General features: G+C 40.5%; 3 protein-coding genes across 22 annotated transcripts in view; 2 read left to right on the top strand and 1 right to left on the bottom strand.

Moving 5' to 3' along the window:
• Positions 1–1389: 1389 nt before the first annotated feature.
• TAF5 (TATA-box binding protein associated factor 5) lies at positions 1390–15667 on the top strand. Of its 2 annotated transcripts, XM_081544430.1 has the most exons (11): positions 1390–1975; positions 4192–4429; positions 8507–8822; positions 9574–9737; positions 9846–9981; positions 10713–10833; positions 11369–11498; positions 12629–12793; positions 13771–13948; positions 14131–14308; positions 14617–15667. In XM_081544430.1, exons 1-11 carry the CDS (start codon positions 1417–1419, stop codon positions 14832–14834), a joined length of 2403 nt encoding a protein of 800 aa, XP_081400556.1. In that variant the 5' UTR covers positions 1390–1416; the 3' UTR covers positions 14835–15667. The 2 variants fall into 2 exon arrangements, with proteins under 2 accessions (XP_081400556.1, XP_081400567.1); XM_081544441.1 differs by lacking the exon at positions 12629–12793.
• Positions 15652–22180, bottom strand: ATP5MK (ATP synthase membrane subunit k). 3 transcript variants are annotated; one of them, XR_014069455.1, is made up of 5 exons: positions 22086–22180; positions 17567–17665; positions 17384–17476; positions 16579–16627; positions 15652–15755 (listed from the first exon to the last, which is right to left on the bottom strand). XR_014069455.1 is itself a non-coding variant. In XM_081544475.1 (4 exons), exons 2-3 carry the CDS (start codon positions 17651–17653, stop codon positions 17387–17389), a joined length of 177 nt encoding a protein of 58 aa, XP_081400601.1. In that variant the 5' UTR covers positions 17654–17665; positions 22086–22180; the 3' UTR covers positions 15652–15755; positions 17384–17386. The 3 variants fall into 3 exon arrangements, 2 of the variants coding, with proteins under 2 accessions (XP_081400601.1, XP_081400617.1); XM_081544475.1 differs by lacking the exon at positions 16579–16627; XM_081544491.1 differs by lacking the exons at positions 16579–16627; positions 22086–22180 and adding an exon at positions 21614–21759.
• A 139-nt stretch (positions 22181–22319) lies between these two features.
• PDCD11 (programmed cell death 11) overlaps positions 22320–26306 on the top strand; it is a 41031-nt gene continuing 37044 nt past the window's right edge. For 5 of the 17 annotated variants that reach the window (XR_014069442.1, XM_081544354.1, XM_081544320.1 and 2 more), the window contains exons 1-3: positions 22320–22426; positions 24242–24354; positions 25317–25448. Coding sequence is in view for 12 of the 17 variants with exons in the window: in XM_081544354.1 (XP_081400480.1) it covers positions 24253–24354; positions 25317–25448 (234 nt within the window). In the remaining 5 variants the exon portion in view is untranslated. Of the gene's footprint in view, positions 22527–22556; positions 22986–24241; positions 24355–25316; positions 25449–26306 lie in introns of those variants that run through there. The other 12 variants (XM_081544364.1, XM_081544331.1, XM_081544298.1 and 9 more) reach the window with 3 other exon arrangements.

The raw sequence follows: 26306 nt of genomic DNA, 5'->3' as shown, positions 1-26306 counted from the left end.
GTGATTGGGCCAACACATCACAGGTTTTCTTGTTTTTGGTGCATCCTTCACCTTTTACCAATGCTGGGCTTTAGCCTCTCCCTCTGGGTATACAAGGTAGCTGATACCTTCCCGGAAATACAAATTCATAGAGAAAAGTAACGAGATGCAGAGGGAGGTGCAACTGCTAGTAAAGCAAGAAACTGAACAACTTAAACTAGATGAAACAGATTAAATGCATCAGATGCTAACCAGTTCTCACTCATCTCCCCACTCTCTGCCCTTGCCCCTACCCATGTTTCATAATCTTACATCATGTCAAATTCCATTAGTTTTATATTTCAGTCTTGAGATCACTATGAACGTTATGATTAGACTTTCTTATCAAACATTTGCAGAACACCGCTTAAGGTTCAGTAAAAATAACCAATAGTTATTTATTATGTGTTTAGTTCAGTTCAGTTGCCCAGTGGTGTCCGACTCTTTGCGACCACATGGACTCTAATTATTATGTATTAGTTATCATATATACATGATCTTATTTAATTCTCACATAACTCGATCTTCCCCATGTCCCAGGTTCACTTTTCTTGCCTGCACCTATCTCATAACGTTGTGAGATTCAAAGGAGATCAAATATGCAGCGCAGATTCTTTACCGTCTGAGCCACAACGGAAGTCCTCAAACATGCAGCAGTGCTTTTAAACCTATGAAGCACGTTGCAAAATGGCACATACTGTTTTAAAATATACAATTAAAATGCGGCCTACTTGTAATAATGGATAACATAACACGAATACAGCATATACACATTTCACAATCACAAAACTCAGGTCCTTAAAAACTTTTTATTGAAATATAACATATATGCTGTAAGGTTCACAAAACGTGAGCTTGCAGCCCAATTAATTTTTATAAGGCGTAAATGGGAAAAAGAAAAGTAACCGCCATCCATAAAAAAAATATAAACGTTACCAGTAACTCAGAAGCCTCCGTCTGGTAAATGATATATGCTTTTAAGTTAAAGACATGGTTTCGAATCTTGATACTTTCCTCCTGCGTGACTTGGCATTTTTAAAATGTCTTCAGGTCTTGGTTGAGGCATCTGCATCGTGAGAATAATGGTACCTTATATGACTGCTGAATTAAAGGTCACATAATGTAAAACGTCCATCGCAGTGCCTGAAAAATAGCTGGTCTGCAGTAAACGTAACTATTATCCGGTGAATGCAAGAGGCTGTCCCCACGTCCCACTTCCTGCCTTTTTGCCACTCACTTTTTGAACGTTGCTGTTGCTGCGATTCCTTTTTCTCCTTCTTTATCGCCCCTCCTACTGCCGTAAATTGCCCTCCAGAGATGTCGTAAAATGCTCCTCCCCGCCCTCCATGTGATGAAAACGCAATCACGCTTGACGGCGCGAGGTGGCTCAGCCGCAAGATGGCGGCGCTGGCAGAGGAGCAGACGGAGGTGGCGGTCAAGTTAGAGCCTGAGGGACCGCCGACGCTGCTACCTCCGCAGGCGGGCGACGGCGCTGGCGAGGGTGGCGGCGGCACAACCAACAGCGGCCCCAACGGCGGCGGTGGGAACGTTGCGGCGGCGTCGTCGGCCGGCGGGGATGGTGGGACCCCCAAACCTTCGGTGGCTGTCTCCGCCGTTGCACCGGCGGGGGCGGCCCCGGTGCCCGCCGCTGCTCCGGAGGCCAGCGCTCCCCACGACCGACAGACTCTGCTCGCCGTGCTGCAGTTTCTACGACAGAGCAACCTCCGCGAGGCCGAAGAAGCGCTGCGCCGTGAGGCCCGGCTGCTGGAGGAGGCAGTGGCGGGCTCCGGAGCCCCGGGAGAGGCGGACAGCGCCGGCGCTGAGACGGCTAGCGCGCTTCTTAGCCGGGTCACCACCTCGGCGCCCGGCCCTTCGGCCTCCGATCCTCCGGTCAGCGGCGCTTCGGGGTCCGCCGCCGTCTCGGGCTTAGCGACAGGTTCTGTGGCTCCGGGTAAAGGTGAGCCGCTGGGTCCCGGGTAGGCAGGACCGGCACGGCGGGGAGTGAGCCGGGAAGGCAGAGGCTGGCAGGCCTGCACCTCTGCGGGCTTGTTTTGAATTTCCTGGGCCCGCCTCTAGGGCCACATGCCCGCCCCTTTCCCTAGTGCGCCGGCTGCGCAGTCAAACCCTCTTCCGAGCTGTCAGTTCCAGCGAGAGGCTGTAGAGAGCTATTGAGCCGAAGGATGTATGGGGACGGTGGGCGCGGAGAGGCGGGAACTTTCAGGCTTTTTTGGTTCTTCTTATTTGGGCTCTTGAGCTTTGGGCAGGGATGCCGCAACATTACTTATACTAGCGTACTTTTACTATAAATATTTAATGTTGTTTATCTTTAATTTTCACAGTTCCACTGTGAGGTAGACAGTACTTCTATTTTAGAGATGAGAAACCAGACCGAGAAAGGCCAAGGAATTTGCTTTGGACCACACAGCCAGAGAATGATGGTACATAGTATAGCCTGTCTTTCTCAAAATATAGGCTAAATACCATTGGTGTTAAATCTTTCAGAGGAATGCAGATTCCTGGGCATCACTTCAGACTTAGTGAATCAGACCCTGTGCAGGTGGAGTCTGGGAATCTGCATTTTCAAATAAGTGCTTCAGGGACCTCCCTGCTGGTCCAGTGGTTAAGAATCTGCAGGGGATGTGGGAACGTGGTAGGGAACTAAGATCCCTCAAGCGTGGGGCAACTAGGCCCGCGCTCTGCAACTACTGAGCCGGCACGCGGCAAGGAATAATCCCCGGAGCCGCTACTAAGATCCAACGCAGCCAAAGATAGATAAATATTCTAAAGATTTTTTTAAAAAATGCTTCCAAGAGATACTGATGTATGGAAAGGCTTGAGAACCATTCATTTAGGAACAGGTATTGGACTTCAGTTTCTGTCTCTGTTGCTTTTACTTGTGTGGTGCTGATTGTTACTCTTCCTAAGCTTGAGAGTTTTTTTCCTTCTGTTAAATGGGTTATTGTGAGATTCATATATATGTAAAATGTCTAGCACTGACAAGTTTATGCCAAGTACCTATCCCTGACACCTGAGGCTCCCCCCTCCCCTTTTTCTTCAGCAACTGTTGTCACAAAGTCCATTCAGTAAAAGCCATACACAACATAAAGTTTCAAAGGTGATCCTGAGCCAGTAAAAAATGTTTATTGAATTAAATTACCCATTGTAGAGCCTTTTGCCAAATTAACCTGTGTTTATGAGACCTAATCTTGGCAGCATTGCCAGGAGTGAAGTATGAATAGGAAGCATTGTAACCCATAAGTAGAAATGTGTGCAGATGTGATTGAGAGGAATCTTTTTTGAATCTGAATTTTGTGAATGAACTATAAGATGGATGAATTATGTTGTTGATTATTTTGCTATAATCTCTCATCTCTTTAGAAACTTGACCTTCAGTTTGTAACTCAGAAACCTGTAGAAAGGAAAAGAGGCCATCATAGTAACCAAAAAAACTGAAAATTTGTGCAGTAAAGAGCATAACAGTACTGTAATCACAACTTAAAAAGATTTCCCACAAACCCTCACTTGATTGACAGATGTATTGTTGTTTGGTATTGAAATATTACAAATAAATACTCATGCTTTTTGCTTTGAAATGGTGGTTATGGAAATTGTTTTAAGCGTATAAAATAGATTTATCTTTTGGAAATATAAAAGGCAAATTCTTCCCACCATTAACATGGTTGTATTTTATAGGGAGTGATAGATGTACATACGTGAAGGTAACAAAGGATAGGATGTATTGCTGAAAAGTTATAAAATACTTAGGTAGCTCAGAGAGCTGGGAATGTTATTCTAGGGCATGGCTTGGTGGTGGTGGGTGCCATTTGCACTGAGCCTTGAGAGAAGAGTAATACCGTTGTTTGATTTGCACATACCATGTTTTATAAAATTTGCTTTTAAAATAGGGTAGCTCTAGGAAAATACTGAATCTTTTTGCTGTTGATTTGAAAATTTTTATTTTAAAATGTGGACAAACCGAAGGAGTGTTGGATGGGTAACTGAACCAAACTGAATCCCATTAAAAGATTTTGTGATTGTGTCAGGGAAGATTGTTTGAGAGGAGAGGGACAAACATCTGAGAAACAGTTCACCCCTGGACCTTAACAAAACAGCCTTAGTCTCTTGGTGCTTGTCAGGTCATTTTCTTGAAGTTATTTTTCATTTTTTAAACAGTTGGAAGTGTAGCTGTGGAAGACCAGCCGGATGTCAGTGCCGTGCTGTCAGCCTACAGCCAACAGGGAGACCCCACGATGTATGAAGAATACTATAGCGGACTGAAACACTTCATTGAATGTTCCTTGGACTGCCATCGGGCAGAACTATCCCAACTCTTTTATCCCCTATTTGTACACATGTATTTGGAACTAGTCTACAATCAACATGAGAATGAAGCAAAATCATTCTTTGAGAAGTATGTGAATTTATATGTATTTATAAAAAATATGTATGTATAGCTATATATATATATACATATATATATATGCACACATGCAGAATGTATATACACATCTGTAACTACACAAATGTCAGATTGCAACTCAAAAAATACTTTATGAAGGGGAGGTACCTAGTGCCTCTCCTAGACCTAAAATGGAGGGTTTGATCTTGCTGAAGTCAGGAAAAGCTCCTAGAGGTGATGCTTGAGATAGGATCTGAAGATCAGAGAGGAGTTAACCAGAGGAATAGAAAAGGGGAAAACTTGTGTGACAGCCCTGTGGCAGGAAGGATCATAGTAGGCACCGAGATGAAAGAAGGCTAGTGTGGCTGGAGCAGAGTGTAGGGGGTAGGGTTTGGTACTATGTGAAGCTTGATGGTTAGTTAGCAGCTAGAACAGGCAGGTTCTTAGGCCATGTTGAGGGTCTTTGTTTACCCTAAGATAAGTAGTTGGTCATATTGTGTAGGATTAGATTTGGCTGAGATTCACTAAAAAATCAAACAATAACTGCCTAAATAAAAATTTATTTTTGCTTTTAAGAGCAGTAAAGAATTCACCTGCAATGCAGGAGACACAGGAGCCATGGGTTTGATCCCTGGGTCGGGAGGATCTCCTGGAGGAGGAAATGGCAACCCACTCCAGTATTCTTGCCTGGAAAATCATATGGACAGAGATCCTGGTGTGCTATAGTCCATGGGGTTGCAAAGAGTTGGACACGACTGAGCATGCACTGACTGCTACTGCTACTAAGAGCAGTATGAAGCTGTGTTAGGATTAGATTACATGGAGAGTGACTAGAACCCCAAACAGTAGAGGCTTGAGTATAATAAAAGTCTGTTTCTCTCAAAATGATGAGAAATTCATCTCCTAGAATGATGGAAGGCATTCTAGGACTGGTATGGAGTCCTTGATTATCTCTTGATCATGTAGCACTAACATCCTTGTCACGCAGTTTCCACTTGTGGTGCAAGGTGACTGTCCAGCTCTAAGAAATCATATCAGTGTTAGAGTCAGCAGGGAGGGCACACATCCTTCCTGGAAGTTACATGTATTTCTCCCTTTTTTATGTCATTAGTCATTGGCCAAGGGAAGTAGGAAATATGGTCTTTACCTAGATGTCTGTGTGCTCAGCTAGTATTCTGGTTTTTTATTGTGGAGGAAGAAAGAAAAAAATGACTATCTGGGGACAGATATCTTTGCTACAGAAGTTGTTGAAGGACCATGCTTTATTAGATTTTACGTTTTGAAAGGACCTTTATGCGGGGGGCAAACAGATGATTGGGGGGATGAAGTGATTATAGACCGATCATTTTGGAAGTTATTGTAGTGGTTCTCAACTGAGGGTAATATTATTCCTCCTTCCTGGCTATTTGAAACTGGAGGTATTTTTGGTTGTCGTATCGACTTGACTGGAGGATCAGCTGTCTTAGGGATACCAAAAGTTCCAATATGTGCAGGTAGTCACACTTAGCAAAGAATTGTTCTGCCCCAAATACTAGTAGCACCCATGTTGAGAAACACTGGACTGGGGGTGATAGTGTTGGTGAAGGGCAGGAAACATATTTAGCACTTGGTGAAGGATTAGATACAGGTGTAAGGCGGATAAAAGTGTAATTGATAATCCCTGGGTATCTGGCTCCCTTAGCTGGATAGGGACGCTCTTCACTTAGATAGAAAACCCTGGAAGAGGGCAGGGTTTGTCAGGTTGTGGAATAATCTTGAGTTCAGATTTGTTTATGCCTTTGATTCATTTAAGAAATGTCAGGTTGATAGATGGAGGATATAGTCTCTGGGCTTAGAGGAGAGGTAGGGGCTGGAGCCATAAATTGGAGTCGTGTGCAATATTGATGGATAGGGATGAGATTGTTTGAAAGTGTTAGTCGCTCAGTCATGTCTGACTCTTTGCAACGCCATGGACTGTAGCCTGCCAGGCTCCTCTGTCTATGGGGTTTCCCAGGCAAGAATACTGGAGTGGGTTGCCATTTCCTTTTCCAGGGGATTTTTCTGACCCAGGGATTTAACCTGGGTCTCCCACATTGCAGATTCTTTACTGTCTGTGCCACCATGGAATCCAAGATTGTCTAGGAAGGAGTATGAAATAGAAATGAGTCAACGGGAGGGCTAGACCTGCACCTCAGGGAACTCCAACATTTGGAGAAGAAGATTCATAAAAAAAGTAGAAGAGACTACCATGTAGAAGAGAGATGAAAGGAGAGGTCAGAGAAGCAGAAAGAAAACCAGGAGAGTGCTGAGTTATGGAAGCCAGAGAAAAGGAGTGTTTAAGATGGAGGTGTGCTTAACAGTTTGAATGAGAACTCTTTATTTCAAGCAGTAGACCCAGAAGCTAGGACTTGTCAGGTAACACAGGTAGTGGTAATAGAGGAATAATAGAACCCAGGATTCCTGGCGTCTGTGCCATTATGTTCATTCATTATTCTACAATGCCTATTAGAAGGTATATAAAGCAAATGTTTGATAGCTCAGTGTTTTGTTTTTTGTTTTTTTTTAACTTTTTATTTTGTACTGAGGTATAGTCGATTAGCGAACAATGTTGTGATAGTTTTCAGGTGAACAGTGAAGGGACTCAGTCATATGTATACATGTATCCAAACTCCCCTCCCATCCAGGCTGTCACATGACATTGTGTAGTTCTGTGTTTTTGAAAGAAAATATTAAGGCTGATGGTGACAGAATTTCTAAGCTAATTTTTCTTACAGTACTGTCATCAGAAGGGCTTCCCAGGTGGTGCTAGTGGTAAAGAACCCATCTTGCCAGTGCAGGAGATATGAGATGCTGGTTTGATCCCTGGATAGGGAAGATATCCTGGAGGAAGGCATGGCAACCCACTCCATTATTCTTGCCTGGAGAGTCCCATAAACAGAGGATCCTGGCGGGTGGCAGTCCATAGCATTGCAGAGAGTTGGACATGACTGAAGCGACTTGGTGGGCATACGTGAACTGTCCTCAAAAAGCCTCTTCCTCTTCCAGTCTCATGGTGTAGCTGTCTCCTCATCTGGGAAGCTGGGATATCATAGGGACTGACTCTGTCCTTGTCATGGACAGTCTCAGCCCTTGCCAGGACCCCATGCTCAGTTGAGGTTATTGGCAGAGACTAATACAAAAATTAAGAGTCTGAGATTTCTAATTTCGTTCACATCTTAGAAACTCTTAATTCATATCTTGATGAGTCATGCTAGGCTAACACAGGTAACAGATTAGGAATCTATTGGCCATGTGTCATAGCTAAAGTCCTAATATTGTATGTTTAATCATTTGTTTTCTAAATGTTTTCGCATTGTTTGCTGCTCTTTGTGAATGTTACTATATGATTTTTACATTTTATATTATTAGAATAATTAAGATTTGTAGAAACAAAAGTACATTTAAATTTAGCAATTGGCACCAAAGCTGAAAGCTTTATATAATTGCCTTTGGTAATGGTGAGTAAATGGGAGTGCTCACTCTTTGATATCAACGTATTCTTGTTCTTTAGTCATGTTATTAAAGTACTGATGTTTAATATTTATATCTGATATTAAGAATATAAGAACTCACTACAAATGATGAGTTTTGTGAGAATGTCATGCATTGATTATTGTTGAGAGGCTGAGTGATAGGTATGTTGAGTTTATTATATTAGTTTCTACTTTAGTATGTGTTTGAAATTTCCCATAATAAAAAGTTTTAAAAAGTGGGTTTTGAGAGAACATAAGTTTCTAACATTTTCAAATCTCTGCCAATGGTGGCATTCAAATGTGACTGTCCACCAGTGGTGGATATCTTATCTTTCATTCATCTATGGTGTTTATTTCAAATTCTCTTAAAATGTTTATGATGCATTTCACTAGAGAATTAACTTGGTCATTTTTTAGGATGAATTCAGAGCTGAATTGTAATCATTTTGAATTATGTTACTTCTGATTCTACAACTTAGTCCAGGATTATTTAAACTACTACGTTGAAAGTATTCTGGGATGTTTATAAATATATGGGGGAGAGGCAGATCCCTTAATGATTACATTGAAAAATGCCTTTTTAAAATCACTGAAACAGGTTCCATGGAGATCAGGAATGTTATTACCAGGATGACCTACGAGTATTATCTAGTCTTACCAAAAAGGAACACATGAAAGGGAATGAGACCATGTTGGATTTTCGAACAAGTAAATTTGTTCTGCGTATTTCCCGAGACTCGTACCAACTCTTGAAGAGGCATCTTCAGGAGAAACAGAACAATCAGATATGGAACATAGTTCAGGAGCACCTCTACATTGACATCTTTGATGGGATGCCGCGTAGTAAGCAACAGATAGATGCGATGGTGGGAAGTTTGGCAGGAGAGGCTAAACGAGAGGCAAACAAATCAAAGGTATGGGAATAAGAACTATGTAATGCAGATTATGAAAACTTGTTGCATTTCCATCTACATAATTTACACGTTTTTCTTACAGCTAGTTTGGGAATAATTTTACACTGTGTACTAAGTTTCATGTTCTAAGGCTGATGTGTATGTTAGTGAGGATTTGAGAATGGTTGCATTTAACAGAACCCTGATTACACTGGCTGAAACACGTAAGGTCTTTTTTCCTTACATAAAATGAATTAAAGAGGAAGGCCCTCCTAGGCTGGTGTGAGAACTCCACAATGCCAAGGACCTTGGCTCCTTTTACTTTCTGCTATGCCACCTTCAGAATGTGGCTTTCTTCATTGTGTTCACAGGTGGCTATTGCAGCTCCAATTTTGCAGCTGTATTCCAGGAAGGCAGAAGAGGGAGGATATACCTGCTGAATCTCCCTTCTTATGAGGAAAACAGTATTTCTAAAACACCACCCAGTATGTTTGTGTATACGTCTGTTGGCAAGAATGATATGATATGGCCATTCTCAGCTATGAGGGAGCCTGGGAACAGAAATGATTTTAACTGAGCATGCTGCTGCTCCAACAAAATCAGGGTTCTGTCAGTAAGGAAGAAGGAGAGACTGGCTATTGGGTAGACAAGTACAGAATCAGTTTCAGGATATAAATGACCCTATTATAATTGTGATTCCTATCAAGATATTAAAAATATGTATCAATAAACAAAAAAGTAATTTTAAAAAATTGACTCTCTTGACTTGTAGGTATTTTTTGGCTTATTAAAAGAGCCAGAAATTGAGGTGCCTTTGGATGATGAGGATGAAGAAGGAGAAAATGAAGAAGGAAAACCTAAGAAAAAGAAGCCTAAAAAAGATAATATTGGATCCAAAAGTAAAAAACAAGATCCCAATGCTCCACCTCAAAACAGGTGAGGGAAAAAACCTCAGGAACATGTGTGGAAGTGTAAGACGATGTTATAGATGGTTCCAGTTTTTTTAATATTCAGAGTAATTTCCAGTTTGTTTTTCTTTCACAGAATCCCTCTTCCTGAGTTGAAAGATTCAGATAAATTGGATAAGATAATGAATATGAAAGAAACCACAAAACGAGTACGCCTGGGGCCAGATTGTTTACCTTCCATTTGTTTCTATACATTCCTCAACGCTTACCAGGTTGGTAAAATAATTGAGTAGTTTCTGGGAGAAAATTGGGAGAGTCATGGAAAATGGTGATTAACCATTAAAAGTAGCCTAGATGTCTTAACTAAAATGGAGTTTTCTTATTTAAACTCTTGATATAAATATGGCTTAAAGATAGCAGTTAGAAAAGGAGACTTGGACATTGCTCAGAATAGATAGGCAATGTTTAAAAGACCTATAGCAACTTGTTGGTACCAGAATCTTGTTTGTATGTGTGTTGTGTTTCACTGATCAGAATTCTGCTAACCTTTGAAAAAGGAGGAAGCTATGTGGTTCATCTCTGTTGAACTTGACTTAAGTACTTAAATTTTTTATTAAGAATTCTTTATAACCTTATAGACTTTATAATAGACTGCTGAGGATGTATTTAGTAAAGTACAAAAATAATTACATATACTTTGTACCTTAATTATGGCTGATTTGCATTGTACAGCAGAAACCAACACAACATTGTAATTTTCCTCCAATTAAAAAATAAAATAAAACACTTGGTTTATATATGCATTCCAAATTTGGAGGGCAAAAAGTAAATTATGACATGTTCTCAATATAAGTGTCTTTGAACAGTGAATTTCAAAAGAGAATGAAATCTCAAATGATCTTTCAAGTGAAGAAAAATAGCTGTCATTATGTGTTCTCTCAGATGTGATTATAATTTTTTTCCGCTAAAACATATTGTTTAGTATGTATTTTTTAATTGGCAGGGCCTCACTGCAGTGGATGTCACTGATGATTCTAGTTTGATCGCTGGAGGTTTTGCAGATTCAACTGTCAGAGTGTGGTCTGTGACACCCAAAAAGCTTCGTAGTGTCAAACAAGCAGCAGGTAACTGAGATGACCTGTCAGGATACAAACTCATCATTAGTTTACACCAATCTTTATTCTATGGAATATACCAGGACATTGTGGTCTTAGCAGAATTTCACTTGATTTTACTGTAAGTCAAATTAACAAATTAGCCATAAAAATGGCTAAAATGAACTAAGATCAGGGTTACATTCTAAAGTTTCTTGCTAGTTGTATTATTTAAACAAGATAACACATTCTGGATAATTTAATATTTCTGTAGTTTTATTTTGTGAAACATTGTGATATAGTGGATAAATTAAGTTTCAGCCCTAGTTCCAAGACTAAGTAGCTGTGTGCACTTTGGCATGTTATTTACTGTTCTGAACCTCACTTTCTTCTCTTCTACACTGAAATGATAGCACCTAATTTAAAGGCATTAGCATAGTGGTTGGTAAGTAGGAGGAACATTTCAAATGTTAGTTCTTCTCCTAAACTCTGATATATGAAATATTTGCCTTAAATTGTTTTAATGAATGTATTTTTAAAAAGTAATATTTCTGGATCATTTTAGATCTTAGCCTCATAGATAAAGAATCTGATGATGTCTTAGAAAGAATCATGGATGAGAAAACAGCAAGTGAGTTGAAAATCTTGTATGGTCACAGTGGTCCTGTCTATGGAGCCAGCTTCAGTCCAGATAGGTAAAATACAAACTATAAGAATTAAATACTGCTGTATTACATTTAGATTATATGAAAGTTATATGAAATATATATATATTATGTGAAAGTTAACTACTAGAAACATTATGCAAATGTTAGGGAAAATACTTTTAGAAAAATCCCATGGTTGCCTATCATTCATTATCTTTTAGAATCTCGCCCTCTGCTAATTCATCTTGGGGTATGGGTGTATAGTAGCTAAATTGACAAAATCAGGATGTATAACTTCAGGGTTTATAAAAATTAGCTTTAGTTTTGTGTAATTCCGGTAGGGGTTGAATTGCTTCTTTGGGTTCCTGATATGTGTTTGGTGGCTACTGCTATCTTCTGTCATCTCCAAATTCACAAGATTCCTGATATTAAAGGCATATTACCTATCAACTGAAGATTTATCTTTGTATAATCAAAAGAACTAATATTGATAAGGGAATTGGAAACCCACAAAAATGTTTTTCTGTTTTTCATGATCTCTTAACATTCTATAGCAATGTGGGGAGGGTTTTTTTTTTTTATAGTACCATCTATATCTTATTGCTTTCAGTCCAAAATCTTTCATAAAGGTTTTCACCTTTATGAAACTTTGAGAATGAAGATTTGTGTTTTTTTTATGGGGTTTAGTCAGGTGGCACATTTATACTTGAGGGAAACTTCTGATTTCAGTGAAAACCATAGTACTTTCTGAGTAGTTTACTTTTGAATACTTACTCAGCTTTGTATAGGGTATGAAAATAGCAACTCCATTTTAAAGTAAAAAATTACTGATTTTAAGTGACATATTTTTTAGAAGCCTTTTTCGGTGACCTTATTTGACCATACTTTTTGTCATTACTTCTTGGTTTTTTTTGTTTTTCGTTTTCCAAAGAACTCTGATTTTCTTAATAAATACTGTTTTAAAAATAATCTAAGTTTATTCAATAGGTGCTCAGTAGATGTAGTGTCATGGCTAACATTAGTACTTTCAACTCTTGTTATCTACTGTGAATTTCATGCATAAATGAAAACTGAGATGTAGTAGTCAGTTACCTATATTTAACATATACAATGTACAGAGAAACTGGACAGGTAACTAAGTTATTCTAGGAATCAAATATATTACCTTCTTTTCTCAGGAACTACCTGCTCTCCTCTTCAGAGGATGGAACTGTTAGATTGTGGAGTCTTCAAACATTTACTTGCTTGGTGGGATATAAAGGACACAACTATCCAGTGTGGGACACACAGTTTTCTCCATATGGATATTATTTTGTATCAGGGGGCCACGACAGAGTAGCTCGGTAAGAACATTATGAGCTTAGGACTGGGCCTATTCAATGAACAGAATGGTTTCTTGTTGGGAATTACAAACTCCAGCCAAACTTATTTTCATTTCTTTTATTATCAGCTTTTTGAGAATGTCAGCATTTGTAGGTCATCTGAAAACTAATTTGGGACAGAAATATTTCTGTGTCTGCAATCATGTCTACACCAAGAGTCCATGCCTTACCCTTCCCCAAGTGGATGCTAAACTTTGTTTTTTGCAGTCACCGTGAGCCCTTTTATTTCCGTCTTATCTTTTAAAAGTTCAGGAGGAGGTAGCCTGGGTTTGAAATTATTTGTGGTAGCCCCCCACTGGGGGCTTCCCTGGTGGCTTAATCAGTAAAGAATCTGCCTGCAATGCCGGAGACCGGGGTTTGATCCCTGGGTTGGGAAGATCCCTTGGAGAAGGAAGTGGCAACCCACTCCAGTATTCTTCCTTTGGAAATCCCATGCAGAATAGCCTGGTGGCTCCAGTCTACGGGGCTGCAAAGAGTCAGACACAACTTAGTGAGTAAACCACCATGTGGTAGCCAAAACTAGGGAAAAATACTCTAGTAGGAGTTAGACTAGGAGTTGGATTGAAGAGTGTACATACAGAGAACTAAAGGATTATAGAATTAAAAATTTTTTGGACCATGTTAACTTGGTTTTTCTTAAGAATGTTTAGGGAATTCCCTGGTGGTCCACTGGCTAGGACTTGGTGCTTTCACTGCCAAGGGCACCAGTTAAATCCCTGGTTGGGGAACTAAGATCCCGCAAGCTGCATGGCATAGCTTAAAAAAAAAAAAAGTTTAGTCTCTAAGTCATTCCATCCTCCTATCCCTCAGGTAAACTAGTGAGGGGGACCCACTTACAGCTAATATTTCACATGGTTGCCTTTTCGTATTTTGGATAGAACTTGGCATTTCAGAGTTAACTACTAATTACCTTGTGTTTTCAATAATTTTTTAAAAAGGCTCTGGGCTACGGATCACTATCAGCCTTTACGGATATTTGCTGGCCATCTTGCTGATGTGAATTGTACCAGATTCCATCCAAATTCTAATTATGTTGCTACGGGCTCTGCAGACAGAACTGTGCGGCTCTGGGATGTCCTGAATGGGAACTGTGTAAGGATCTTCACTGGACACAAGGTATTTTAACTTTCATTATTCCAGCACACAAGGTGCTTTTGAGATTAAAAATAGTTTAAAAATTAACTAGTGACATACATTTTAAAGATACTGTCCACACCACTCAACTTTATGTTCTTTTGTCTCATTTTCTTAGATATTTTTAACCTTACTTTTGATTCTTGCCATGTACTTTATTTTAGGGACCAATTCATTCCTTGACATTTTCTCCCAATGGGAGATTCCTGGCTACAGGAGCAACAGATGGCAGAGTACTCCTTTGGGATATTGGACATGGTTTGATGGTTGGAGAATTAAAAGGACACACTGATACAGTCTGTTCGCTTAGATTTAGTAGAGATGGTGAAATTTTGGCATCAGGTAAATGACTAGAACTGGCTTTGTGGTTAAGGGTCAACTGTATATTTTAAGGAAGCAGTGAATGTTGACAATTGCAAAATTAAGTCATATTTTGGATTTTGCTTCTCCTTAGCATGATTCAGGATTGTTACCTACACGTATATTGACTTCTCAGGTTAAGCTACTGCTTGAAATTCTTTAAGAGTGAATAGAGTTGTTCAGTTCAGATTTCTTTCACCAGAAATGTAAATACATAAAGCATACTTGACATGCCAGAAATTTAAATATGGCAGATTCTACTAAATGGTTTCCTTTTGATTTCCGCTTAGGTTCAATGGATAATACAGTACGGTTATGGGATGCTGTCAAAGCATTTGAAGATGTAGAGACTGATGACTTTACTACAGCCACGGGGCATATAAATTTACCCGAGAATTCACAGGAGTTATTGTTGGGAACATATATGACCAAATCAACACCAGTTGTACACCTCCATTTTACTCGAAGAAACTTGGTTCTAGCTGCAGGAGCTTACAGTCCTCAATAAACCATCGGTATTAAAAGACCTTTGGAACTACTGTTTGAAAAAGGGAGACTAAAAGCAAATACCTCAGTGATTAATATTTAAGCTACAAAGAATGTTTTGTCTATAAGGATCTGGAAGTATGCTGCTTAGAAAATCTGTACAGGACAGTTCCACGTTTCTATAGCAACTACATTTAACTAATTTCCGTTAGTTGAATAAGAGGTATTATGTTTGTGGAGGGGACATTCATGGTGCTTTGGATTGTGTGGAAACTATGCATTTTCTGTTCAAATGCTATTTTAATTTATTATGTTAAAAAAATCAATTGATTTCAATAATTCATCCTGCTTCAAGATTCAAATTGAGTAATATAATACCATATTGAATTTTAGCTGAAGAATTCCATGAGCATGTATGTTTCTGCTGTAAAAATGTAGTTACTGTATGGCACTCAAGTACTATGTTATATGATCCACTAACATTTTTGCTTGGCTCATGATTAGTGGAATGTACGTTAACTGGCTAAGATGAACTACAATTCCTTTCTGAGAAATAGATGAAGTACAACCATCCACTGACATCTGAATTTATACCTGTTGGATTGAGTGCACCCAAACACTCTATAAACCAGGTGAAATTAACTTCCATGTTCTACTTCAGCTAAAATGGCTACATACAACCTAGTACACTTGAAGTCAGACATTTCAGTTGCTTACCTCCAGTACTGAGCCTTGCTTTGGAAAACTAAAAGATTTAGACCAAGTTGCCAGTTTTTTGCCTTTGTTGCATTTTGTACAGTTTTTATATTTTTGATATCTTGTAAATAAAGACAACCAGCTTTTCCAGGTTCATAATTTATTGTACAAATTGAGTATCACATGATGAGCTGACATTAGCTTCTTCAGGCATGGGAACTTAACAGATAATGTACAGTTCAGAATCCTGTAAACAAAGCAAAAATAGTTTAGACACAAACGTGTTCAACTCTGCTTTTAAGACATTCAGTAATTATTAGTAAAAGACTATCCATGAACCTCCCTGAAATGGAATGCAAATTCATTAGATTCTCAAAGGAGTCAGTAACTCCCCCAAATTTAGTTGTCTCTCAGCTTTCAACAATTGAATCTAAAACTCCCACCTTTAACAAAAGAGCTGTCAATAATTCAGTACGATCCAAAATATACTTTGCTGTAAAAGCCTAGTACATAAGATACTGGATTGACCAAAAAGTTTGTTCCGGGTTTTCTGGCTTATGGGAAAACCTGAATGGACTTTTTTGCCAACCCAGTAACATCCCCCCCACCGCCCCCATAAAGTAATAGTTTAAATAGTAGAAAGGAGGGAGGACGGTAGTATCCCCTTTATAAAAACAGAGTAAGGAGATACCTAATAAGAAAAACTGGGCTTCCCTTGTGGCTCAGATGGAAAGAATCCACTCCAGTATCCTTGCCTGGAGAACCCCAGGAACAGAGGAGCCTGGTGGGCTACAGTCTATGGGGTTGCAAAGAGTCGGACATGACCGAGTGACTAGGTGCACACACAGTACGAAAAATTGGGCAAAAAAACCTACCTGTTTGTCAGGAAAAAACCATGGATCACTGCATTTTGGGCTATGCAGTCAGTCCACTACAGTCAATAATTTTGGGACTGGAAAAGGTCTTTAAGAGCAGAGGAAAAAATTTTCTGTCATGGAAAGCTACATTAGATAAAATCTAGGTTTTGGGTTTTCTGCACATCGTCTATTGCCAACAAAATAAATACTTACACAAGCAAGGGCAAATGGGCGTTGGGTCGCACCAAGAAGAAAATGAAGTCTAGGTGGGATTTAAGGAAATGACAGAATTGCTTCCATAAAAATTTGAAAGCAAGATGCATTTGCAACTGATTTAAAAGGCTGGTTACTAATTACTACCAAAAAAAAAAGACAAAAACAGCTTATACAAGAGAGAGAGGATCTTTACAAAAAGAAAGTCCCAAATGTTAAATAAAACCACAGAGAATGTTAAAAATACAAATGGCAATCAAATGGAAAAAATATATAACTTCATAAAAAAAATATTTTTACCCATCAAACTAACAAAAATCAGAAACTGACATTATTTAACATTGTGGGGGGTGGGTGGGGAGGGAAAGAGAAAGCTAGGTGTCCCACAACCCTCTCAGAAGGCACTTAAGAGAACAATCACATATAAACACTTCATGCTCAAAAGCATTCATTGTAATGTTATTTATATTTTAAAAAATTCTAGTAGGAAACAGATCTGTATAAAATAAATCATATATCCGTGACCACCCATGCATTCAAATTTATAGAGAACACACATATTATAAAGCAAAATTACAGATAGGGATCATAGCCACTGGAAACCAAACAAATACAATAAAAAAGAGCTAAACTGAGATATTAACAAAAACTGTCAGGGTGATGGAGACATGGGGAGTATTTTTCTTTTTCCTGAATGTAATAAAATTTTGAACAACGATGACAGTATTACTTTTATAGTGTCGGGGAGAGGAACCCTAACATCAAAATGGCAAAGTTATAAAATTTTAAATGTTAATCTCCTTACTGTTTATGTTGCTTTCACAGCTGGAGTTTTTTTAGACCTTAACTTGAAGTATAAGACTATCAAAGCAATACTTCCGTATGTGGCCAGCACACACTGAAAAAGAAAGGAAAAAGCAAACAAAAGTTGTTGTCACATCTATATTATTCTAAAACATAACTACTTAAAGGTATCATTAATACTTACATTCATTCTACCTGTGAGAGTGTAAGAGTTGAAATATTTTTTGATACCAGTGAAATGGAACTGGGAATCAGCTTCTGGACCTGCCATGATTTCAATCTTCTAAAAAAAGAAAGAAGGCAACAAATTGGTTTGGATGCTATTTAAAAGAAAAAAAAATTTAAATTAAAAAAGTCACATAAGTATTGTATATTGCATATACATACTGCATATAAATATTGTAAATTTTATGTATGCCTCACCCAAGAAAGCAGTAGCGAAATGATGGAAAAAATATTGCTAAGAATTTGGAAGAAGGGCTTTTGTCTTGGTTGCTATCACACAACATTCCAGAATATACATCAAATAGCACATAGAACACAGTAGTCTCTAACTCCATCTTCTGACCCAAAATTGGTTGATGTTTTCATTCCTGGCTCTATCTATATATCATAGCACACTGTACATGGAATTCCATCAGTTTTAAGACTAGTTGAAAGCTGGAGCTTGTGATACTTTTCAAAGTCTCTCAGAGGGGTAACAACCAAAACAACTAACTGAACAGCTCACCTTCCAACACCACTTTTCGAAGAAACACAGATAATCAACCTCATGATCAGTGAAGGAAATGTGAAATGAGACAAATATTTAACCATCAGACTGCAAAGATAAATTTATCATAATAAGCAGCAGTAGTGGGAATGTGGGAAAATAAGCAGTCTCTCTGCTGCCTGGAGGGAGTGTAAACTGGAGGGAGTACAACCTTCCTAAAATGCAATTCTGTAATATATACTGAATTATGACAGAAGCGAGGCGGCTGCGACGGCTTGGCGCAGAAGCGTGGCCGAGAGGAGCTAGGCCGGGCCGGGGGCCGGGGGCCGGGAGCCGGGGGCGGCAGCCGAGAGGGGCTAGGCAATACGTGAACCATGAACTTTCAGATGTTCAAGCTGGTTTTAGAAAAGGCAGAGGAACCAGAGATCAAATTGCCAATATCTGCTGGATCATCAAAAAAGCAAGAGAGTTCCAGAAAAACATCTATTTCTGCTTTATTGACTATGCCAAAGCCTTTGACTGTGTGGATCACAATAAACTGTGGAAAATTCTAAAAGAGATGGGAATACCAGACCATCTGACCTGTCTCTTGAGAAACCTGTATGCAAGTCAGGAAGCAACAGTTAGAACTGGACATGGAACAACAGACTGGTTCCAAATAGGAAAAGGAGTACGTCAAGGCTGTATATTGTCACCCTGCTTATTTAACTTATATGCAGAGCACATCATGAGAAACGCTGGGCTGGAAGAAACACAAGCTGGAATCAAGATTGCCAGGAGAAATATCAATAACCTCAGATATGCGGATGACACCACCCTTATGGAAGAAAGTGGAGAAGAACTAAAGAGCCTCTTGATGAAGGTGAAAGAGGAGCGTGAAAAAGTTGGCTTAAAGCTCAACATTCAGAAAACTAAGATCATGGCATCTGGTCCCATCACTTCATGAAAAATAGATGGGGAAACAGTGGAAACAGTGTCAGACTTTATTTTTTTGGGCTCCAGAATCACTGCTGATGGTGACTGCAGCCATGAAATTAAAAGACGCTTACTCCTTGGAAGGAAGGTTATGGCCAACCTAGATAGCATATTTAAAAGCAGAGACATTCCTTTGCCAACAAAAGTCCATCTAGTCAAGGCTATGGTTTTTCCAGTGGTCATGTATGGATGTGAGAGTTGGACGGTGAAGAAAGCTGAGCGCCGAAGAATTGATGCTTTTGAACTGTGGTGTTGGAGAAGACTCTTGAGAGTCCCTTGGACTGCAAGGAGATCCAATCAATCCATCCTAAAAGAGATCAGTCCTGGGTGTTCATTGGAAGGTCTGATGTTGAAGCTGAAACTCCAATACTTTGGCCACCTCATGCGAGGGGCTGACTCATTGGAAAAGACCCTAATGCTGGGTAGGATTGGGGGCAGGAGGAGAAGGGGACGACAGAGGATGAGATGGTTGGATGGCATCACCAACTCGATGGACATGGGTTTGGGTAGACTCCGGGAGTTGGTGATGGACAGAGAGGCCTGGCATGCTGCAATTCATGGGGTCGCAAAGAGTCGGCTGGCAGTGACTCAGCCGGACACGACTGAGCGACTGAACTGAACTGAACTATGACAGGGTATAGTTTACCCTTTTATCTAGTTGGTTCAATTTGTTCACCAGGAATTTATCCTTATATAGAAATATTATAAAGTGGAAACATATAGTATGGTTCAAGGATGGTAACTGAAATACAGTTTATGGAAATAACTACAAGTACATTTACAGGAAACTGATAAATGATGGTTCCCATGGGAGGAAACAGAATGCATGGAGAACTTTAAATATAGAGTCCTCTCTATATTTAAAGATGAAAAGATGTCCTCTTGCAATATTAAATGTTCCTATTTCTGGGCATTATAGAGCATATCAATGGTTCTCAAAGTTTGGTCCCTACACTGTCAGCATCCATGGAAACTCATTGGAAACGCAAATTCTCAGGCCTTTTGAATCAGAAACTCTAGGGTCCAGCAATCTGTTTTAATATGCCGTCTAGGTGATTCCGATGTATGTTAAAGTCTGAAAAACACTGCAGTAACAGAAAACCAAACTCTTATTAGTAATTATATAGGGGGGGAACCCTTGAATATACAGCAGACTTGAAAAAGGGGTTACATCTATAGAGCCTATGTATTTCACAAAGGCAGGTATTTCTTTTATAAAGGCACATCAAAGGTCACCAGAGCAACACTCGAAAACTCGTCTGTATGACCGCCTATCTACCACGACCGACGCCACGCCGAGTCGATTGGCAATATAGACGAGCCGGTCGAGGTCCGGTCGAGATTGGTAGGCAGTGGCAGTGACTCAGCCGACTCTTGATGAACTAGAATCAGGGGAAACCTGTGAGGAAGTTGTTGCTATGGAAACCGGCACTCTACAGTTTACCATTCAAAGGCCTTCAGGGGCATTCACAAGCATAGAATTAGCAATGAAAATCTTGACAAATGACCTTAATTGTGAACACTGTTTCAAGAAGATTCTTGCAGCAATGAAGGATTCCAAACTTCCTTGGGTCACCTTAGAGGCCTTGGCCAGTCCAGTTCAAGTAGGAAAATCTCCATTAAAAGAAAATTTTATGATATGACTTTTAAGACATGCTTTCCCATTCATCTTCAGGACTGATTTTTAAGTTCTTACAGTATCAAGCAGGTTTCTAGGGAAAACCCTATAGAAAACAAGGGCTTAATTCCCACTACCTTGTGTCTAACAAACATTTTCAGAAGAATGTGGTATCCAGCTGAAACAATATTAAGGTGCCTTAAATCTCCTTCTATACACAAGGAAGGCTGATGTCTGCAATATTCCACAGAGGACTAATTCTGACTGTAGGGGAAGGCACAGTATACCAGCGGCAATTTAGTCGAGATTCGAAAAACGCTGAGATGGAAGGGGAAGTGAGATGTTGCCGTTAAACAACTGCAGCAAAGCCTGTAAGTACTTCACTTAGTTTATCCTCAGCAAACTTCAGGTTACTTTTGGGCAAAGATCAGGAATCCTTGTGTTAAGTGTACTTTGTGGAATAATTAAACCGAAACTTGCTTTCTTTTTGAGTTATACATCAGTTTAGAAAGACGTGAATGAAAAATACCTAAGATTAAACAGAACCGTACATATTGTTAAAACTGTAGCCTGTGGCAAAGTCTAAGCCATGGGGTCTTCGCTTCTGTTTCTAATTGCGCGGCGAACTACTTTTAAATATAATTAATCTTTACATGCCTCTCTTCACCTATAAAATGGGCGCTTCAGAAAAGGCCCAAAGTGACCCACTACCCTCGCCACTTTGTTTCTCGGTACTGCTGGTCGGTCTGACCGGACACCTACCTGAAACGGTGAGATCTCGCGGGAAAAGAGGCAAACACAAGAGAGAGCCGCTCAGGTACCAGAAGCTGCCTCTGGTACAAGGAGTTTATAGCTCTCTGTTCTAGCTACTATTAGTGAAAGGGCTTCCCGCCGACCGAACACAGACAGATATCTAACCCGCTTACCCGGGGCCGGGCCACACTCACTCTCGCCGGACAAAGGCTGCAGCGCAGCTCAAGAAGACCTGGCTGGATAGCTTCCTAAGCATAGCTCAGTGGAAACAAACTGCTTTGGGCATACAGTGAAAGAGAGGTTAATAACGAGAGGTGGGGTCGTAAGTCCGAGTTCTGATCGAATATTACGTCACTGAGTGACCTTGGGGGGGCCTCCCTTCCCTGCAGGCCTCATTTTTCTCCCCTGGAAAATACATTCTAAGGGCCTTTAGGAGCCTCGCGCCGAGGCTTCCCAGTCACTGTCCGAACCCTCACGCCCGGCCTTCATTTTCTCTAATTCCTTTCCTATTCACCACCACTCTCCGCCAGCCCCCACCAAAGCGAAGGCCTCGCGGTGTGCCCGGACCAGGAAACAGTCTGATTCCAGGCCGGCCCCACAAAGCGGAGGCGCGTGGTCTAAATCCAAGTTCCCCTCCACACTCACCTTCCAAAAGGTTCAAACTCCACGGCCTGTGTCCTTCACCGTCCGCGGCTGTCCCTCGATCCCGCCGGAAGACACCACCTCCCCCTCACGCGTTCAACGGGCCTGAAGGATTCGGCCCTCTGCGTCGATTGGCTACCTTTCTAAGCCCCGCCCTTCCGTTTCCTGTCTCTCAATCTCCTCTCCCTCCAGGTTGAACTGGATCCAGTATAGTAACGGAAATAGGGCATTGAGCCCGCCCACGCTTCCGGAAGAGCAGCGTTAAGCTGCGGGTGTACCAGTCTCCGCGTGTGTGATTACAGTGGCGCGGCCTCTAAAGTAGAAGTGCTGGTGTCCCGGGGCTGGTGAGTGGGGGCAAAAGCGACAAGGGTGGAAACTTCGTGGCTTCCAGGTCTGTCCCAGGACTAGCTGCTTTGGATCCCTGCCATGCACCCGCAGTGCCGGGTGAGTGGTTAGGCCACCGCATTCCACCTCAGAAGCCGGTTCTGCTGGAGTGGTCCCTGTAACGTCAGGTTATGTTCCTAGGAAGTAGCTCAGATTCCTTTGTCGCAGGGTCGCTTTACTCTTTAAAGTTTCAGTTTCCCCTTTTGTGAAATGAGATTAAGGGTCAAATTCCTAGTAAACTAGACCTCATTGCTTTTTCTTGTTTTTTTTTTTTTTTTTTAACGAAATACATTCATTCCTTATTTCAACTCCTTCCTAGGCTCCCTCTAGGTCCTCACCTCTTCCACAGTCTCAAGCCTTTTTAGATTCCTGTTCCCAAGTGTCTCTCAGAACCAACCCCTCCTATCTCCTGTTCTCGCTTAAACCTAGTTCTGGTTCTTGTTATTTCTCTATTGTACTGCAGTTGAATCCTACCTGGTGTGTACCTTCCTTCAGTTTTATCTCCTTGTGGCGCTAACGGTAAGGAACCCGCCTGCCAATGCAGGAGACATAAGAGAGGCAGATTCGATCCCTGGTTTGGGAAGATCCCCTGAAGGAAGAAATGGCAACCCGTTCAGTATCTTGCCTGGAGAATTCCATGAACCGAGGAGCTTAGCGGGCTACAGTCTGTAGGGTCGTGAAGAGTCGGACAGAACCAAGGCGGCTTAGCACGCACTCGATTTACCTTCGAAGCTTCAGTTCTGTCTTTTCCTTTTCTTAAGGGTCTAACTTGCCCAAGTAAAAGTTAATTTACTTACATCCAATGAAAGATCTGACACAGAGAGCTCAACCTGTCTTTTAAAATTTAATTCCAATTATTATGCTTTATTCACCTTGTAATCTTAGTTGAACAGTTCTTCAAAGAAAGACAAGAGCAAGCTTATGAGCAGTTTTAAATATTTTTTAAATTATGTATTATTTATTTGGCTGCACTGAGTCTTTGTTTCTGCAGGCTTTCTCTAGTTGTGGCGAGTGGGGGCTTCTCTAGTTGCAGTACACAGGCTTCTCATTGCGGTGGCTTCTCTTGTTGTGGAGAACAGGCTCTGGGGTGCTGCGGCTTCAGTAGTTGTAATGCATGGGCTTAGTTATTCATGGCATGTGGAATCTTCCTGGACCCGGGGATCAAACTGGTATCCCCTGCATTGCCAGGAGGATCCTTAACCACTAGACCACCAGGGAAGTCTTTGTGAGCAGTTTGACAGAGTTATTGCTGCTCAAAATAATTGGCTTTTCCTGCTTTTTCTCATATTCATTCTGCTTTTCCTTTCCACCTGTCAAAATCCTGTTCATCTTTTAACATGCAGCTCAAAGGCATCTTTTTAAGGAAGCCTTCCTCCTTTGCTGAAGCCTCATTATTTTCTACCTCCTTGTTGATACTTTATAACCTGATCTGTATTTTAGATTATTTGCAGAATTGTTTTATCTTAGAAGTGTGCATATTCTTTGAAGGTAAGGGATTATGTAGTCATTTGAGTATCCGCGACTTAACTGAAGCTGCTTAATGATGCTCCATTGAAAGTATAACTTACTGGAGAAAAATATGTGAATGTGTGGTTTTTGAAGCAAAGACCTTTGGAAAGATGAAGTATGGATTATATGTTGCCTGGCATCAAACCATCCATTTCTTAGTCCTGAATGCTATCTAGCACACTGGTGCTAGAAGGCTCTGTCTCTTGCCCATCAATCACAACCTTGACACTAAAGTACATATTACCAACTTTTTGCATTGTTTTTAGAACACTCAAACATGGCAGCCATGGAAGAAAGCTTCCCCCGCGGGGGTACAAGAAAGACCCACAAATCTGAGAAAGCTTTCCAGCAATCAGTTGAACAAGACAACTTATTTGATGTAAGTGGTACGCTTTTTTGGGAAGACTCAAAAAACACTTTCTAGTGTCCTTATGGAGAATGAGCCTTGTTTGAGAATGTGTGGTTTTCCAGATTGGATTCTTGTTGAAGTCTACTTTTATAAATTTAACTTGTTAGAGAGTCCATCCCACCACAAGGCTATATCTTTTGAAGCATGAGTGGCATTTATTATATAAGTTTCAGTGCCGTTCTTTCTTTCTCTTTTTGGCCACACCGGGAGGCTTGTGGGATTTTAGTTTCCCGACCAGGAATCGAATCTGCACCATTGGTAGTGAAAGCAGAGTCCTAACCACTGGACTGCCAGGGAATTCCCTGTTTCTCATTCTCAGAAACTTACCATGTTGATTAAGGACGGATAGAAAACAGTTTGAATGAGGTTTGAATGAGGCTATGTAAAATGATCATAATTTGCATTAGAATTTGAACTCTTCACCTAAAGTAGGTCGTGCTCCAAATGCTAGAGGGACCAGAACTAACATTCAATTGTATGATTAAGTCTATTTTATGTAATCTTTCCAACTGTATTGTGAAGCAGAGATCACCATTCCATGGTGGGAAACTGAGGCCCAGAGAAGTTATATAATTTAGCTGAAACCACACAGCTTGTTATGATGGAGATCTTTGTGACTCCACCTTTTTTATTTTCATGCACTGTTCCAAATTGCTTCTCCCAGTGGGAAACCCCCGTGTCCATCCCTGTCAAGGGAGGAAGAACACAGAAGGGAAGAGGCTTTTAGAATATAGCTCAGATTTTCATCACAGGGAGAATTGGTGTCAGGATGGGAGACTGGCCATGAGGCAGGAATTAAAGAACAGCTGGGAGTGGGGTAGAGTAGAAGGGTAACAAAACAGAGTGACAGATGAACTGAAATTGAAGGGAAAGGCCTGGATAAACTGCTTTTTATTTTTTTGGATCTTCTCCTCCTCCCTCTCCCGCTTTAGATTTCTACTGAAGAGGAATCTGCCAAAAGGAAAAAGACCCAGAAAGGACCAGCAAAAACAAAAAAGTTGAAAGTTGAAACCAGAGAAAGCAGCAAGTTTGTCAGAGAGAAGTTTGAAATCCTTAATGTGGAGGTTTGTCAGCATTTGGTTTTGAACAAACTCTGATGTGTTCTTCTTCGTTTCCTCTTCCCTTTTTTCCTTCATTCTTTTCATATATATATACATGTATATATATCTTATGTCTCTATTCCAGTTTTGTCAATGCCTGTGATCATGGATCGTGTGTTGTTTTTCTTTGATTCTACCCTTCTACCCTTTGATTTCACAGATGTGGAAACTTATCTCAGAGAAGTGAAGCAGTCTTTTTATGTCCCTTAAATTTTTAGGTAACTCTGATACTTTAGTTGTAAAAAAGAAAAAGCCAAATGATAGTGAAGGGAAAGATACACACGGATGTAGATAGTGAAGGGAAAGATACTTCCAGCCTGCAGAAGTATTTTGTTTGTCTTGTGTGCTACTTAAAAAAAAGTTGGTGCCAACATTAGAAAACTTAAAAATTTTACATTAAGAATGTGATTTCTGGCTTCTTATAGAAACTTGAAAGTGCTGATAATACAAGTATGCACTCCCTCATATTTGTAGCACACATTGCCAAATAGTGTTTGTGCCCTTTAGACCTGGCACACACATGCCTGACTTCCATAGTCTCCCCTGGCCTGTGTTCTGCATTGTGTTGCCTCCCAGGCATTTGAGTTTGGGTTGCTTGGAATAAAGGAAAAGGTGAGAGTGCCCTCCAGCACCCTCATGCTGTAAACACAGTGGTATCATTTCAGCCTTCCATGGTGCTCAGTCAGAAATATGACTAGTGTATGGTATATACACGTATGTCTCTCTTGTAGCTTTTTTATGTCAGAGTTAGGACCAGAAGCCAGATTCTCCCACCCTCGCCCCACCTCCCCACCTCCCTGTTCATTGTTCTCTTCCCTGTTG

The sequence above is a fragment of the Giraffa tippelskirchi genome, chromosome 2 (genome assembly GCF_054371585.1).
Source record: "Giraffa tippelskirchi isolate mGirTip1 chromosome 2, T2T-mGirTip1v1.2.pri, whole genome shotgun sequence".
Classification (NCBI taxonomy): Eukaryota; Metazoa; Chordata; class Mammalia; order Artiodactyla; family Giraffidae; genus Giraffa; species Giraffa tippelskirchi.
This window is presented reverse-complemented; position numbering and strand designations above follow the sequence as displayed.